At 37.0% G+C, this 15,948-nt stretch overlaps 1 protein-coding gene across 1 annotated transcript in view; it reads right to left on the bottom strand.

Moving 5' to 3' along the window:
- Positions 1-15,948, bottom strand: part of RASEF (RAS and EF-hand domain containing) — a 37,934-nt gene that overhangs the window by 15,112 nt on the left and 6,874 nt on the right. The window contains exons 2-11 of the mRNA XM_015887601.3: positions 14,250-14,396; positions 12,615-12,705; positions 9,751-9,846; positions 8,608-8,685; positions 7,912-8,027; positions 7,759-7,827; positions 5,488-5,572; positions 4,776-4,867; positions 2,618-2,852; positions 1,855-1,992 (exon numbers count right to left, since the gene is read on the bottom strand). Coding sequence (XP_015743087.2) covers positions 1,855-1,992; positions 2,618-2,852; positions 4,776-4,867; positions 5,488-5,572; positions 7,759-7,827; positions 7,912-8,027; positions 8,608-8,685; positions 9,751-9,846; positions 12,615-12,705; positions 14,250-14,396 — 1,147 coding nt within the window. The remainder of the gene's footprint in view (positions 1-1,854; positions 1,993-2,617; positions 2,853-4,775; positions 4,868-5,487; positions 5,573-7,758; positions 7,828-7,911; positions 8,028-8,607; positions 8,686-9,750; positions 9,847-12,614; positions 12,706-14,249; positions 14,397-15,948) is intronic.

Below are 15,948 nucleotides of genomic sequence, written 5' to 3'. Positions count from 1 at the left end.
TTTGGAGATGTGTAATTTACTGTTGAACTCAGGGATGAAGTCTGACAATGTTGTCCAGGAACTCTGGGAGCTATATTCCCAAAAGTTCTGGAGTTTACCAGATAGGGAAGACTGGTCTAGTGGACCTCTGACAGGCTTTAAAAGGTATTCATGTCTTTATGTCTGGTGATTTCTGGATTTACTGATTAAAAAGGGGCAATTATGGAAGGAAGAGAATCAAGATATGTAATTTGGGAGGGTGGGGATGGTAACTATTATGTCTGTAACAGCTGCAAAGATCAAAAGTCACTTCTTTAGATATCTTTTCTTTGTCTTTTATGTTTTGCTATCCCTCACTTTCTTTTATTCTTTTATATCTTTTTCCTTTTTCTATTTAAGTTTCTGTTGTTTTTTAATCCTGTGTAAATTTTTTTCAATAAACATTATATTTAAAAAAAAAGGCATTTATGTTTTGTAATGGATTACAAAAATGTCAGAAAGTACATTTTTATATTAGTATAAGATGCCTAAAGTCACTGGATGATTTTTTTGTTTGGCTTAAGTTTTATTTTAAGTTATAAAGGACTTTCAAAGATAGTTTCAGAAAACTCAGTTACATGATAACAACAAGAGAACATGTTGGCACACCCTTCCTGCAGATTTCACTGAGCTTTATAAATACAGTGGTACCTCGGGTTACGAACACCTCTGTTAACGAACTTTTCGGGTTATGACCAGCTCCGGCCACAAAAATTTACCTCGATTTGCGAACTCTGCCTCGGGGTACGAATAGGATACGCGGCCATTTTCCCTCCCGTGATACGGTCCACGGCCATTTTTCCGCCCCGACACGTGGTCCGCGGCCATTTTCCGCCCGACACGTGGTCCGCAGCCATTTTACGCCCCTGACACGTGGTCCGCGGCCATTTTTCCGCCCGACACATGGTCCGCGGCCATTTTTCCGCCCCTGACACGTGGTCCGCGGCCATTTTTCCGCCCCTGACACGTGGTCCGCAGCCATTTTTCCACCCCTGACACGTGGTCCGTGGCCATTTTTCCGCCCGACACGTGGTCCACGGCCATTTTTCCGCCCCGACACGTGGTCCGCAGCCATTTTCCGCCCCTGACACGTGGTCCGCGGCCATTTTTCCGCCCCGACACGTGGTCCGCGGCCATTTTTCCGCCCCGACACGTGGTCCATGGCCATTTTTCCGCCCCTGACACGTGGTCATAGGGAGGGGGACTCTCCCTCCAAGCAATAGCCGCCTCCCTGTCCTCTATGTCAGAACGGATTAACGGTAATTACATTGAACCTTATGGGGAAATTTCCTTCGGGTTGCGACCAATTCGGGGTGCAACCAGAGTCACGGAACGAATTAAGTTCGTAAACCGAGGTTCCACTGTAATAACGTGGTAGCTAGTAAAAATAAATTCAGTGAAGCTTACACCTAAATAAGGATCCATAGCATTGGTTGCTTATGCTAAGTCAGGCTTGTTTGGTTCTGGCTGTATCTAGTCACAGTTATTTATTCAATAAATTATGGCTTAGGACAATGTGTGGACCTAGTTTCTGTTCTTAACTGTATTAGACTATGGCCTGTAGTCTGCATCAAAAGAATAACATGATTAGTTCTGTGCTGCAAAAGAAGCTTCAGACTCCCACTAGCTGCTCCTTCATCCCATATGGAAAATACCTTTTGAAAGTAAAAGGATAGTGAAAAATGAAAATGCATATGGGGAGGGGAAGAAGGATCTGAGTTGAAAAGTGTCAAGGATACCACTGGACATGCTGAAGTTTTGGTTGTTCCTAAGGGTACCCTTTCAATCTCAGACATTATGGCTTTAAGAGTAGAAAAGGCACTCGACAGTTAATACCTGTGGAGAGATTGCAGGGATGGGTTTCCTTGTTGAAGCTCCAGAACTGCTTCGACTGACTGGCTGGCTGGGCTTCCAATCCAATACTGTACTTACATCATCAGGACTGTATACCTCTTCATCTCGTATATCTGGGACCTGCACAAAACAGCAAGTGTAACTCACCTGCCTTAGCGTGGGGTGGAAAGCAAAACACTATTGCCAATGAAAACACAGCTATTTTCAGCTGCTTCCTTGCAGGAAAAAGTAAGAAAACATCAGCTGACAAGCAGGGGAAAAACTCAAGGCATCTGGCAGGCATGTGAGGGAGCTGATAGCCAGATATTTATTTCACTTATCTCCTGCCATAATCCAAATCAACTCTCAGTTGATACCTCTCAGATATATAAGATTATTTTTTTCATTTGTATAGGTGGCATTTACAAATCCACCCAGAGTAGGCTCTTCCACTATTCCATTCTATTTATTAAAATTTTAGATAGTCTCTTTCCTGTAGATTAAGATGGATTTTTTCCGTATATCAATCTACAGGATGGGATTACAATGGATAATAAGCAAGGATAGTCTCTTCTAGCAAAAGTAACCCCAGAAATACAATTGTACATTACACTTAAAACATGCAATTCCTTTACATATTTATAACTCACGTGCATTCCTATCTTATATGAAATTCCAGTTCACTCTCTGACTAGCAGGAAGTAATTATGCTTTTGAACACCAGTCTGAACATTTTAAAATGTGTGGTTAATAGTCAGTAGCTTACATCTGTATCAGAAGCATCACCCATGAAGCTTTCCTGCCGACACTCTGTTTTCTGAGATGCTCTTTGATGCTTGGATTCCACTTCTGAATCATATTCATTTGAGTCTCTTAATGTAGACAAGCCGCTATCAAAGCAACTTTCAGGCAAGCTGTCAACTTCACAGTTTATCCTCTGCATTGGATCACAAAGTGCGAGGGAATCATAGTCTTCATCCACATAGGATGAATGAGATAGCCTGATTGGAACATAAAGAGAAATAACTTTTGGAAAGCCAATGCAATGTAATGGGTAAGGTTCAAGCCCACCCTCAGCCACAAAAACCTAGCCTTTGGGGCAGTCACTCTTTAAACCCAGCCTGCCTCACAGGGTTATTGCTATGGAACAAATTTGAGAAGGCATGCTAAGTGACCCTCTAGACATTTAGCCAACTATATTTCATATGGGAAAATAAATGGAGTATATGAATAATTGTGTTGCTATGTTGAGGCAGGGAGAACAGACCTACATACCAATGTTAAAATAGAAGTTGTAACTAAGGCATATAAAAGTCTACCTATCCTGATTCATTACACTGCAACAGTCTGAATGATTTCAAAGTCTAATAATCATAGTTAAACATCCCTTGAGGTACAGTGCTATGAAAACATTAAAATAAAATACAATAGTACTGTACCAGAGGCTTAGTTTATTTTTTATGTACTTATTTCATTAAAGCATTTACATCTCAACTTCTCAGCTGGGTAGCTTTCCACAGCAGCCTTCAGGTGTATAAAAAGAAACAGTGTTTTAGAAAATGTCCTTCAAATTCTGTAGCTAACATGGAATAAGGCACATATCTTTTAATCAAAGAACCGTTTTTTAAAAAAGCATGCTCTGCTCTGAAAACTGGGAGAAAATTTGTATTTCTTGAAGCTGCCTTATTAAATTAGCTAATATACATAATACCAAATATTAAATTTGTAAAACTATTCCTGAGAGTAGAAATCCCAGGCTCTCATTCAAAAATTATTAATGAAAGAGAAACATTAACTTTAATTCATTCAAACCTCACAGGGATAAACTCCAATACAGCTGTTCCCAACAATCATCTGGCAACAGAGATGCCTCTTGTTGTTAGATGACCATTGAATTCCACTAGAGAGCAGCATAGGGCAGGCAGCCAATCCTGTATCTTAAAGTTACCATAAACATAATGTTATACAGTATAGGAAACCTACAGATCACCATACATCCCTGCTTGCTTCTAGTTTCCATCTTGAGCATGCCACCAAATCTATCATCTATAGCCAGGCTTTACATTACATTTGTTCTGACCCATTTGACAGAGATGCTCAACTGATGGAATTAAACTATGCATTCAGGAGATTGAATTACCCACTCAATAAGATCAATAGACAAATCAATACATCCAGATTGATTTCCAGGAAGGACCTATTAGAAGACAGACAAAAAGACACCACTGGTTGTCACCTACAATTCAAGCCACTCAAACACTCTCCTTTTCTCTCCACCCCATCTCAACCCAATTTAAATCCTATATCAGTCTGGTCACTCCACTGCACTGCCTGTAGGTGTGAAAAGGTGCTACCAGACTCCTTTTGATTTTTGGGTACCACAGACTAACACTACTCTTGTCCTTCAACTTCTAGTAGCTGTAATCATTTTACGGAAGATTAGTGATACCAATTGGCTCCTATCTGTGTGGCACAGAATAATGAAAAGACAGACTCCTATCTAAACCAAAACAGCTTTCCACACCTAAATCAGGTTGTTGAGGTAAAGAAAGGAACCACCAGGGATGGAAAGATCATGAACTCATTTCAATCCTGATAATGGAAATAAGAACTGTAGACTCAGAATGTGTTCAGGGACACCCTATTATTTAATCATCCATGGCAACAATGAAAGCTAGCTTTTATCAAGTTGGACCATCAGTCCATCAAATTCAATACTGTCAACACTGGCAGTGGCACTCCAAGACTTCAATCAGACGTTATTTCAATCCTACCTCAGGCTGTCAGAGATTGAACCTGAGACCAAACTGGAGAGGATCCAACCTTTTTGACAGGCAGAAAACTGCTTGACTCATCTTTGGAATATAGCTTAATATATCCTGTTTTTCAAGCCCTATAATTTAAAAAGACATAATCAATTCTACCTGTCATATTGTGGATTTTGGGGAGAAAGGCCATCACCACATCTGGGACTGTTTCTGGGCATTGTGTTTCCAGGGGAAGTATTTGTTAGTCGCTGAAAAATAAATGCATGAATTAGAAAGTTTTTTAGAACTCCTGGAATAAGTTGATTTAAGCATAATCTCTTTATCTACAAAAACACTCTTCTTGATTACAGCTATCTCTTTATTATTTTGGAAAATTTGAAAACAAAACTGTATGGGATCATTATGTGTCTAATGGTGGAGAAAGGATACAAATGAAGCATCTCCTTGGTATATTGTTATCCTAAAAATATTTGTCTTATGGAATTGAAAAATAATTCTATATGTGCATTCTACCCTCTTTTACAAATAGAAAAAAACAATACAAGACTATAAAATAAATAAGCAATATTATATGCAATAATCTAAACTTTTTCTCAGGCTGCAATTCTAAATAAGTGTTAGAGACACATTCAGTGGATTTTTTTTTCCTGAATAAATAGGCACAGAATTGTCCTGTCAAACCTTATGTACATTTACTTGAGAATAAGCCCCATTAAATACACAGGGCTTACTTCCAAGTTAAGAAGCACAGGATTGTTTTGACACAAATCCAAAAAGTCTATTTTATTTCAATGACTCCAGTTTAGGTGTTTTACTGATTAACATATTAATTAATCAAACAGGTTGACTATACAATGCTCAAACCTACCAGAGATCTGTTGTATATGCTCCAGCTATTCTCTAATGCACTTCTTAAGCCATCATTACTGTCATGTAGTTTCCTGTTAGCTGACCTAAAATCAAGCCAGAGGAGGGGAAAAAATGCATTAAAAGAAGTCAACCCTAGCATTTGCAGTTTAAATTGGTGTTAAGAAATTCAACAAAAAATAAGGGAATTAAAGGGGTTCCAGGTGCCTTCAGTAAAGGCTAGGAAAATTGTAGAGTGGTTCACTAAATGTCTGCTTTTCTGTGTGTGTTTGTGTGTGTGTATATACACCTTCAAGTCAGTTGTAATTCCTGGTGACTGCCTGGACAAGTCCCTGTAGTTTTCTTGGCAAGATTTCAGAAGGGGTTTGCCACTGCCTGCTTCCCAGGGCTGACAGAGTGATTGGGCCAAGGTCACCCAGCTGGCTTCATGCCTAAGGCAAGACCAGAACTCACAGTCTCTGGGTTTCTAGCCTGATGCCTTAACCGCTACACCAAACTGGCTCTCTTTCATTAACAACACTCCCTATTATGTTTAATCTTATAATGGTTTATATATGTAGGGGCACCACTGACCCCAAAGCAGGAAAAAAAAATCATTTTTCTTATAATCATGAAGACGCCATGTTTGCTTATTTGAGAAGAGCTAAAGAACTGCTGGTTTTTCATCCCCACCCACTGTCTTTTGGCTAATCTGAAGGTTCACTAAAATATTAACAGGCCCAAGTTAAAATTAACAGGAAGTTAAATCAAAATACTGCACATGCATGATAAGATACTACAAAAAGATGAGAATTTTAACAAACATCATCAAGCCACTTTCACATCATGCTTCCTGATTCTGAGATCCTCCAGGTATGTTAGGCTACAAATTTCATCATTCTCATATAGTCTGACATGCTCACTGGATGTGATGGGAATTGTAATTCAGATCTAGAAGGCATCAGGTTAGGAAAGGATGGCATAGTTATAAATGTTAAAATGCATAGAGTAGTAAAACAATTTAGTGATAGCTCTGAGCAGTTTGCTGTAACTAAGTCCTACTTTTTGTCTGTACATAAGAGTTCAACCAGCACAACATTAAAGAACTCGGAAGCAGCAGATCTGATTGTATTATTTCACACAGAAGGTGGGGAGCCCATTTTGTAAAGTTCTCCCATGTTTAAAACCAAATGCTTTGGAATCCAAAAGCCATCACAGCAAGACGACCAAGATAAAACTTTTGAGAAGAATGAAAACCTCTCAAAATACTTCAACTTGCATGAAGTTCAGTATATAGGAAAAAGCAAAAATGGTATTTGTTTATTTCTAAAATAAGTGTTAGGATTCTGGAATGTTTCGGACTAAGTTGTGAAGAAGCATTTTGGTATGTGTGGAAACATAATGCACCTGCCTCACTAAAGCAGCCATGTCCAAGACTGCACAGTTGCAGAAGTATCTATACAATTCTAGAAAATAACATGGCTGCTTTAATGAGTCACAAATGGGTTCACAATGCAAAGCACCACTTCAAAACTGAAGCCAAAAGAGCGCACAGCTGTAATAATATCCACTGCTTATAGTGCACCACAAAGACCACAGAATAAGTTCCAAGTAGGTTTTTCCAGAGGGGATATTTCAAAGCTTAAACAGCTAATACAGAAAAGGCTCATTCCAGGTAGCCATCTTAGCAGTCACATGTTCTTGGAACAAGCTTCCAATAATCACCTCAGTTCTCAGACAGTTATTCAATTTGAACTGATCCATTTTACTGCAGATGAGTTCAATTCCTCCAGTTCATTTAACCTGAAGTGCCTTATAAGAACATTCAGACTGGGTACTAGTGGTATAAATCAGCATGAGATGAACAAAATATTATATTGTTATACTGTATTTTCAGGTACTTTGACCACTGTTTTTTTGGAAAGGAGCATACAAATAAATAAATAAAACACATGACCTATTTATAGTTGAGTGACCTAAAAACCTTTAAGATTATAGACTTTGGTGGCAAGCAATGTAAAGTTAAAAATAAATAAAAATGATAAAATGTTATTTTTGAAGAAAGGAATGCGTCTAAAGATGTTAACAGTTTCCTGTAATGTCAAATGATAGCCTAACATCGAGACCATGCTTCATCTATCAGACAGGTTGACTAAAATACAGATCAGGGTACCAGATAAACCTTTCACAGGGGAAAAAAAAAGCTGTTCATTCCCCATTGGAGATGCCTAACTATTCAAATCAAAATTCATAAATGAAAACATTTTAAAAAGAGAATTATTTAGCAGCTTACTGTAATATTGCTATCTGCCTCTCCAAGCTATCTCTGTCTTCAGTGTACTCTCTGATCATGTCTAGATCCCTGCAAAGAAAATTTGTTTAGGGAGAATTAGTTTGCTTTTTATCAACAACAACTTACTGTATACCTCTAGACATATTCCCTTACCTTTCTGAATTCAAACTTTGATCTGCAATATCACTTTTCAAAGTATCTAATTCACTCTGAAGGAAAGCTATATTTGTCTGTGCTTCCATAAGATCTTTTTTAAGTTTCTGATTTTCCTAAAAAACAGAAATTTAAAAAATGAAACATTCAAGAAGTAGTAATTCATGAAGTAACAATTCATGAAAGTAAACATAATTTCATGATTACTTGAACCTGTGAACTCCTTGAACAGCCACCAGTTAAAAATAAATGGGTTTATTACTTCTGCACTAGTTTCCCATTTGTACCCTCCATCTTTTCCCCCAAAATCTGTTTGAGGCTCTTCAAAACACCCTAGAACAGATTTTTATGGCATGCACAAGACCACAGAATAGATAGGAATTCCATCTTACTGTTCCACTAGTAGAAAAACAGATCTGCATCTAAGGGCCATGTCTGCATTTAAAAGCCAGTCTGTTTTTTTATTGTTACACACACTGCCTGCCCACTAACTAGTTGTTAATATATGGAGCTAAACACACCATATACCTAGAAAAGCATTTCTTCCCTCCCCAAAATTCTAGCCATTCATTTGAACTCCCTGACAGTTTAAGAAAATGGCATCTTCCACCAAGCCAGGCAAATAGAAGAGGCAACAAAAATACTAGTCATGTTAAGACTGACAGGCTGAATGAGGAAATTTTAAGTAGCTCATACCAAGGTCAGATCATGTATCCTCCTTTTTAGTACTGCCAAATCTTCTTTGTGATTAATGTTTTTGGATTGTTCCTCAAGCTGTAAACAATAAAGAAAGTATAGTAGTTATAAAAAAAATTCTCTGACTGCCTCATTATAATGCAAAAGGAATCAAAACTTTCACAAAAATACTCAAGGGTTCAATTGTTTTCTTTATAAATTATTTGAGGACAACTTTAAATACTAGCAAACTAGCTTTATTAGTTTAAAAACTAGTAACATGAAATGGTACTAGTCCACTAGTAAACTAGTCATTAACTTTCTGAGCTATTATCATCACTACAAATAATTTATGGCATCCTAGTAATGAATAACTGAAAAGCAAAAAACTATTATATAGATGATAACTCAGAAATTATCATCCATACAAATAATTTATGGCATGCTAGTAATAATAACTGAAAAGCAAAGAACTAACTAATCTTCAATTCACAAAAAGATTTCTCACTCTGCTCAGCAAAAGGAATTCCTGCTCATTACAGGCTATAAGATAAATCCCTACCTACAAGCTGACCAAATTCTGTTTAGATTTAACAGATGGTTTGATAATACAAAATCATCATCATCATCATCATCATCATCATCATCCTCCTCCTCCTCACACTGTTACTATTAGGGAAGTGAGTAATCAAAAGGCATATGACAGGAGAAAGGCTCACTAAGGTCAACAGACACTTATTTGTGGTAATTCAGACTAGGATTTGGGGACAGAAGTCCAAGACAGAAATCCAAGACTTTGAAGGATGAGCAGAAGAGTTCCCAAGTACAACAGGGGCTAAACTCCCACTGTTTGAAATAACTGAATACTAATCACCATCTAAAAAGGGTGAACAATGACACAGTTAAGACCATTTAGTCCTGATTCATAACCACACCACAGAACACAATTCCTTCCTTTTTAAGGAAGCACCACCTTAGGCTCCTCCAGAAACTTTATTCTGTTACCTCAGGGATTTAAAAAATGTGAAGTTCATTTTCCAACAAGATGAAGCCCAGGTCTTCCTATCTGCTTAATTACTTCAAAGATAGCAGAACTTTTACAGAGAATCAGGCCTTGATGTATTTAACCATAAACTACTCACCACATATTGAGTGGATACATACCATTTTTAACTTCTTTATTGTCACTTGGAGATCACCCACTTCAGCTTCATACTGGCGCTTGAGATCATTCAAAGCTTCTTCTGCTTTCCGCTTTTCCTGCAACATTTTACACTTCGTTAAATTACAAATGGCAGGCTTAAGCCATTTACATTGCATTCTCATGTAGCAGGGACACATCTGTTCTAATTATACACTAATAAAAATATTTTGGCCAGTCTTAAAGCATTCATTCATTAGATATACATATAAAGATTTGGTATAGTGCATGCTTCACATTTCTGCCACCTGGGAATAAACACAAAACACATACTCTATAATAATGATTAGGATGCAAAGCACTATTTGACTGTGTCACAAGTCAGCCTTGCTTTAGTAAAAGCCATGTGCATATAACTAATAAAATTTATAGTTCAGAACTATCCCACAAAGTAAATATCACAGCAGTCTTGCATTTACATTTGAGGTGTCTTTCTTTTTAATAGTACATGTATGAAAAACAGAGTAAGATAAGCAGGATTTCAAGAATGATAAAGTGAACTACATTATTATAGGCTACTCTTAGTTTTAAATGGACAATTAATTTATACACAGGAGATACCTATCTACCTAGACAATGAGTTGCTATTGTTTTATCAAATACCAACCCATTCCTTAGTAAAGTCATAAATGTCTACTGAATATGCACACATTACTTGCAACAGTTTCTATTTTTCCTTTTCTAAAAACAGGGTCCCCTCACTCAACAGGACAAAAACAATATTTTTGAAATAAAGGGATACTACAAAAGCAGTTTGTAATCAGAACCAAGGCTACAGCTATACTGTCGCTATTAGTTGTCAATAGCTACATAAACTAGTTTAACTAGAATTTATTTAATTAGCTTTGTTCACACTATATACTAAGCTATAAACTAAGTTTATAAATTTTACTTCAGAACCTAAATCAAAATCAGAATATAGCTTAGGGTATAATATGTGAACGCTATTATAATCTCTTGCTTAGATGAGAGCTAGGGTAAATACACAAAGCTAATCCCAGAACTTTGCCCTCTTTTTTCCCTTTATTTTTCATACGTCAATTGTTTGGAGGGTTAAATGCCACTGACAAAATGACAAAAGCATCATCTTATTACAAGCACCACCCTTTTGGGACATGCCTACAGTGTCCCATGAACAAAAGGAGAGGGGCTTTCATCATGTCAGCACAACCCTGTTTTTGTCAGCAGACTCCCCTGCTACTGTGTTCTGATTTGGGGAAGAACAGAAAGTTCAACTAATTCTGCCTTAATCTACATTAACATCTTGGTTCTTCAAACTAAGATACTAAGAAAGCAGCCTCCAGAGTTTTAATAATATCATGGCTAGATTTCGTATCCATAAGACATAGAAGCACACTATTTATGGGTCCTTAAGTATATTAAGCAGTTTTAGCTATTATTCCCACTAGTAAACCTGGAATACTTAGGTAGTACAGGTAGTCCTCAGGTTACAGATGACCCATAGTTAAGAACAGAGCCTATTTTAGCAAAATTTGAGTTAAATACACAATGATTCGAGTTAAATACACAATGGCTCAAGTTCCTTATACAATACAACTTATACAGTACTATACAATAATACTGTTCTGGCTTACATACAAATTCAACTTAAAGACAGACCTTGGGAACAGAACTCATTCTTAAACTGGGGACTACCTGTAATCTAATCTGACATCCAGAGATTCAGTATAAGAAATCTTCCAAGGATACCAGAGATGTCTTAGGATGCCTGTGAAGGAAAGCTACATATTTGTTTTTGAAGTCAATATATATGATTATTTTATGATGACATTCTAAGATCAGAGATCTAAATTTCTGGTTAGGACTATTTGTAACTTCAGCTCTATAGTAATATACAGAATATTATTTTCTCCTTATAATTATTCCCTAGATTTAATTACCAAAAGTTATATCAAAGAAACCAGAGACTCACTGAAATAAATGAAACTTAAGGATATACATTGAACTGAATGGAAAGTAGGAGGAGAAACAGGGCTGTACACATTAGCCCACTTCCAAGTATCTGTATTTGCACATGATCTGTAAGGGGAATCACTGAGTATTAACTGAGAACCCTGAATTTCCAATAACAAGCAAAAACATACTTAGGCTGCTGTTTCAGATTCTGTGAGTGCTGGAGTGGGACCAATTGTTATGAATTCACATTTCCTCCACATATTCATTATGCACTCAGAGAAAGAACAATTCAAGAGATCTGTATGTTATATCTAGTTTCCAGAACACCTATATAAGGACTCTTTATCTTCAATATAACAGATCCTTAAACTACAACCTAGTCTGCAATGACAAATTACTTTATGACCAGCCAGCAATAAGCTATCATGGACATATTTTCCTCTTCCCCAAATCTTTCTTTTTTGGAATAGAAAGCTGGGTTAATTAGGAAAGAGACAGAGAAAGTGCTGGCTTTGTGTTGTTTTGTATTAAAGGCAAACTAAAGTGGAAAACTACAGGTAGTCCCCAGTTTAAGAACGAGTTCTGTTCCCAAAGTCTGTCTTTAAGTCGAATTTGTATGTAAGCCAGAACAGTATTATTGTACAACACTGTATAAGTAGTATTGTGTAATTAATTTGAACTGTGTATTTAACTTGAATCATTGTGTATTTAACTCAAATTTTGCTGCAATAGGCTCCGTACTTAACTATGGGTCATCCTTAAACTGGGCGTTCTTAAACCAGGGACTACCTGAAATGTTAATTACAGAATTAGAGAAATGTTTCATACATCAAATCTGAAGCACAGAATTTGGAATTATTTTACTTATTTTGTTGATGGAAGCAATCATAGCATTATAAGTATTAGTCACCTCCTTCTTGATTTTATGTTCTGTAGCCTGTATGCGCTGCTCCATCTCCTCTTCTAGTTCTCCAAGCTGCATAGCTGCTTTATCTTGTGCTCTATAAAAATGAACATTCACATAAATTGATGTTAAAAATAATTGGGCCAATATGTTTCAAGCCAGGAATCAGAAGAAAGGTGAACAGACTTTATCCCCATCTTTAAGTCATCAACGGACCCTCTGTCTAGCAAACATGACATTACATACCTAAAAGGGACATGTTAATTGCTTTTCATACCCAGTTACCCTATTCATCAAAGATATTCAGTGCTGGACAATCATAAATGCTGAACTGTAGGGACTGGTAGTCTCCATACAACTCTGAACAGAAGTTTTTCTATTCCTCCCAGCAGCAAGGAAATGACCTTGCAATGCTAGGCTCTAAATCTCTCAGGGTGAAACTGCTGTGGATGTAAATGAACTATTACAATAATATGATAGCTCCAAAGATTATATATCCTACCTCATTCCCTTCTATAGCATAATTCACTGGAGAATACCAATAAGTCTGCAGCCAAAATTGAAAAACAAGATGTAGGGGGAAAAACGTAGCCCAGATTGGCTTAGAATGCTGAATGTTGGGAGAAGGAAGAAAAAACAGACAGAATGCACATAACAGCATTATTCACATCTTATCCATTAAGATGAAGTGCTATTACAGAAATACCTCCGCTAGTAATATGGTGACCAGGCTCTGTTAGTGGCATCAGAATATCATCCTGGAAGGAGGAATTGTCTCAGAAGGAATGTGGGGAATGTAAACAAGCAACTGTCTTCAATGGATAAGACTTAGGAGCATGAGAAGAGGAAGGCTGAGACTTCTCTGCATAAGTATAGAAGTGGGAAAAGGCTGCACAGGTTTTGAAATAAGATTGGGTATCAGTGCTGTGCCAGCTCAGCTGCTATGCTTGCCATTCCAAAACTATGATAAAAATTTAGTTCCTATCTCTGTTTGTCTAAGTATTTAGGAAGCTACAGCTTAATTTGTGCCTATGTTGAGATAACCTGAGAAAATAGGGTTTTTTTCCATTAATAAACCAAGTTCCTAATTTCTATGTAGTAATACATTTCCCACTGAATTCTTTCTTCTCTTCCCCTCAGCCTCTTGTTCCTTATGATCAGATATCTCAAAGTCAGAGATTCCAGATCTGAAAATGTTGTTTCAGAAAATAATGGATGTTCCCAAACCATAAAACAAACAACAAAAGCTTCAAGCATATTCAAACATTTGTATGGGTCAAGATAGCATACTGTTTATAATTCAGATCCACATTTAATAAAACAGTCTATAAACGTTAACTATTTGTTCTTCACCCACATGATTTATTGAGTATTTAAAGAATGATAAACAAATTCAGATACCTTGGACTGCAATTCCCCCAATCTCTTCCCAAGAGCTCCGTTGGCTGGGACTGATGAAAACTGAAGTATTTGAATCCAAAATGGATAAGAGTGCTCTGGATCTGGGGTGGGCACCCTTTCTCTACATGATGCAGATATAGAGAAGCTGTCCACAGATCTGGAGGATGCTTGCCCACTTGAGATCTGAATATTATACACTAATATAATTTCATTATGAAGTAAAAACTCAGTTAACTCTACCTTTTTACAGCTATGGCCAAGTTCTCCATTTCTGTACTCTGCAGCTTGATCTCTCTAATGAAGTTCTTAATAACATTTTCATATGGTTGAATTAATCGTGGTTCCACTATATTGATGTTCTGATACAGAATGCTGACCTGCTCTTGCCTAGAAATGGGGGGGGGGGAGAAATCAAATATTAAACTTTTTGCAGGTTTATTCAGAAATAATTATATATCTTACATGGTGATGTCATGTAAAAATGGATAGATGGAAGAGACTTTTTATTAAGATTTTACAAATATACTTTTAAAAAATGGGTCAATTAGTTCATGAGCAAGAGCAATCAAACTGAGGTGACAAAATAACAGACATATTACATATTTATATGCTTTATTTTGGTGTAAAGACTGTGATCTGATCTACCCTGGAATCAACACACCTCCGGAGATTTAAACTCAAAATCTCTTTCCCCAAGCACATGGGTTATATTTAAAACCACTGTATAAACACACACACACACACACACACATACACAGTACTGGAGAAACTTTTATAAATAGATGCTAACAGAAAGGGGGAGTCAAAGGCTGCAATGGGCAATACAGTTCCTATGAAGCAAGTAGAAATATGTCACACATGTGAATGGAGGCAGGATTTTCTATGGACTGGGGTGACATGTTCTTTGTTTTGATGTTCGTTAAATTTAAATCTACTTTAGGGCTAAGCCCTGTCTTAAAATGGTAGAAAGTAAATCACTGATTTTGGGCTATGGAGTTTGGAAGGGACTCCAGAAGATCTTAAAAACAAAGCTTGTGGGAACCACATGCAGCCTGGAACCAGTACATTTATCATACCAGTTTCTAAATCTAGTAAATTATTTACTGCATAAGGCTTTTCAAGGACAAGGGTCAATTCATTCAATGCATAAAATGTTATCCTCAGTTGACAGAAAGAAAGAAAAAATACAATGTTTATGGTGGGCTGAAGGAACCATGACAATGCAAGTAGTACAATCTAGGACAATTCTATTTAAAGCACAAATATAATAAGCAGACTGAAAATTCACAATAATAATAAGTTATAGTGGAATTATAATAATAATAATAATTATGTTAAATAGCATTTATGGTGGACAAAAAACATTTAAAAGTATTTAATTCATTCTGTTCACCATCTTAAATTACCAAAGTCTATATGATATTAGTGTTGCATTTCAGATAAACTACAATGGCTAACAACCAGGGGAGTCTGTCAGCAGCCCTATTTCCAATGCACAATTCATAAATGAATCAAGATAATAGGGACATTTGGACCAGGTTTGCATGTCACCCCAAACTAGGGTTTAAGAACAGCTGAGTTCTAAAACTAAATCCTTAGGAGACCTAACAGCATTGCACTAGATTTTGACAATGCTACCTATTGTTTTTTTCTGAACTATCTCACAGCTGCTGTTCTTGTGGGTTTTTCAGCTCCAGAAGATTAAACACACCAGAAACCTGAATGAAGGAAAGCTGAAAGATATGATTCCCTCCACTGAGCTTTTCCATCTAGGCCTTCTGAGCTCTGTTGGAAAAGCTCCTGCTGCTGTCGTAAACATACAGTGGTGACTGCAAAGTTTGCTCAGGTTATTTGATCTCAAAACCACAATATGGTTTTGTTTTTTCTCACTGGCCCAATTAACAACTCCATTCAGGAGCTTTCTGTGGCCTACATTTAC

The sequence above is a fragment of the Python bivittatus genome, unplaced genomic scaffold (assembly GCF_059951505.1).
Source record: "Python bivittatus isolate LINGU-HERP-01145 unplaced genomic scaffold, Pbiv_v1 ctg000850_np1212, whole genome shotgun sequence".
Lineage (NCBI taxonomy): Eukaryota > Metazoa > Chordata > Lepidosauria > Squamata > Pythonidae > Python > Python bivittatus.
This window is presented reverse-complemented; position numbering and strand designations above follow the sequence as displayed.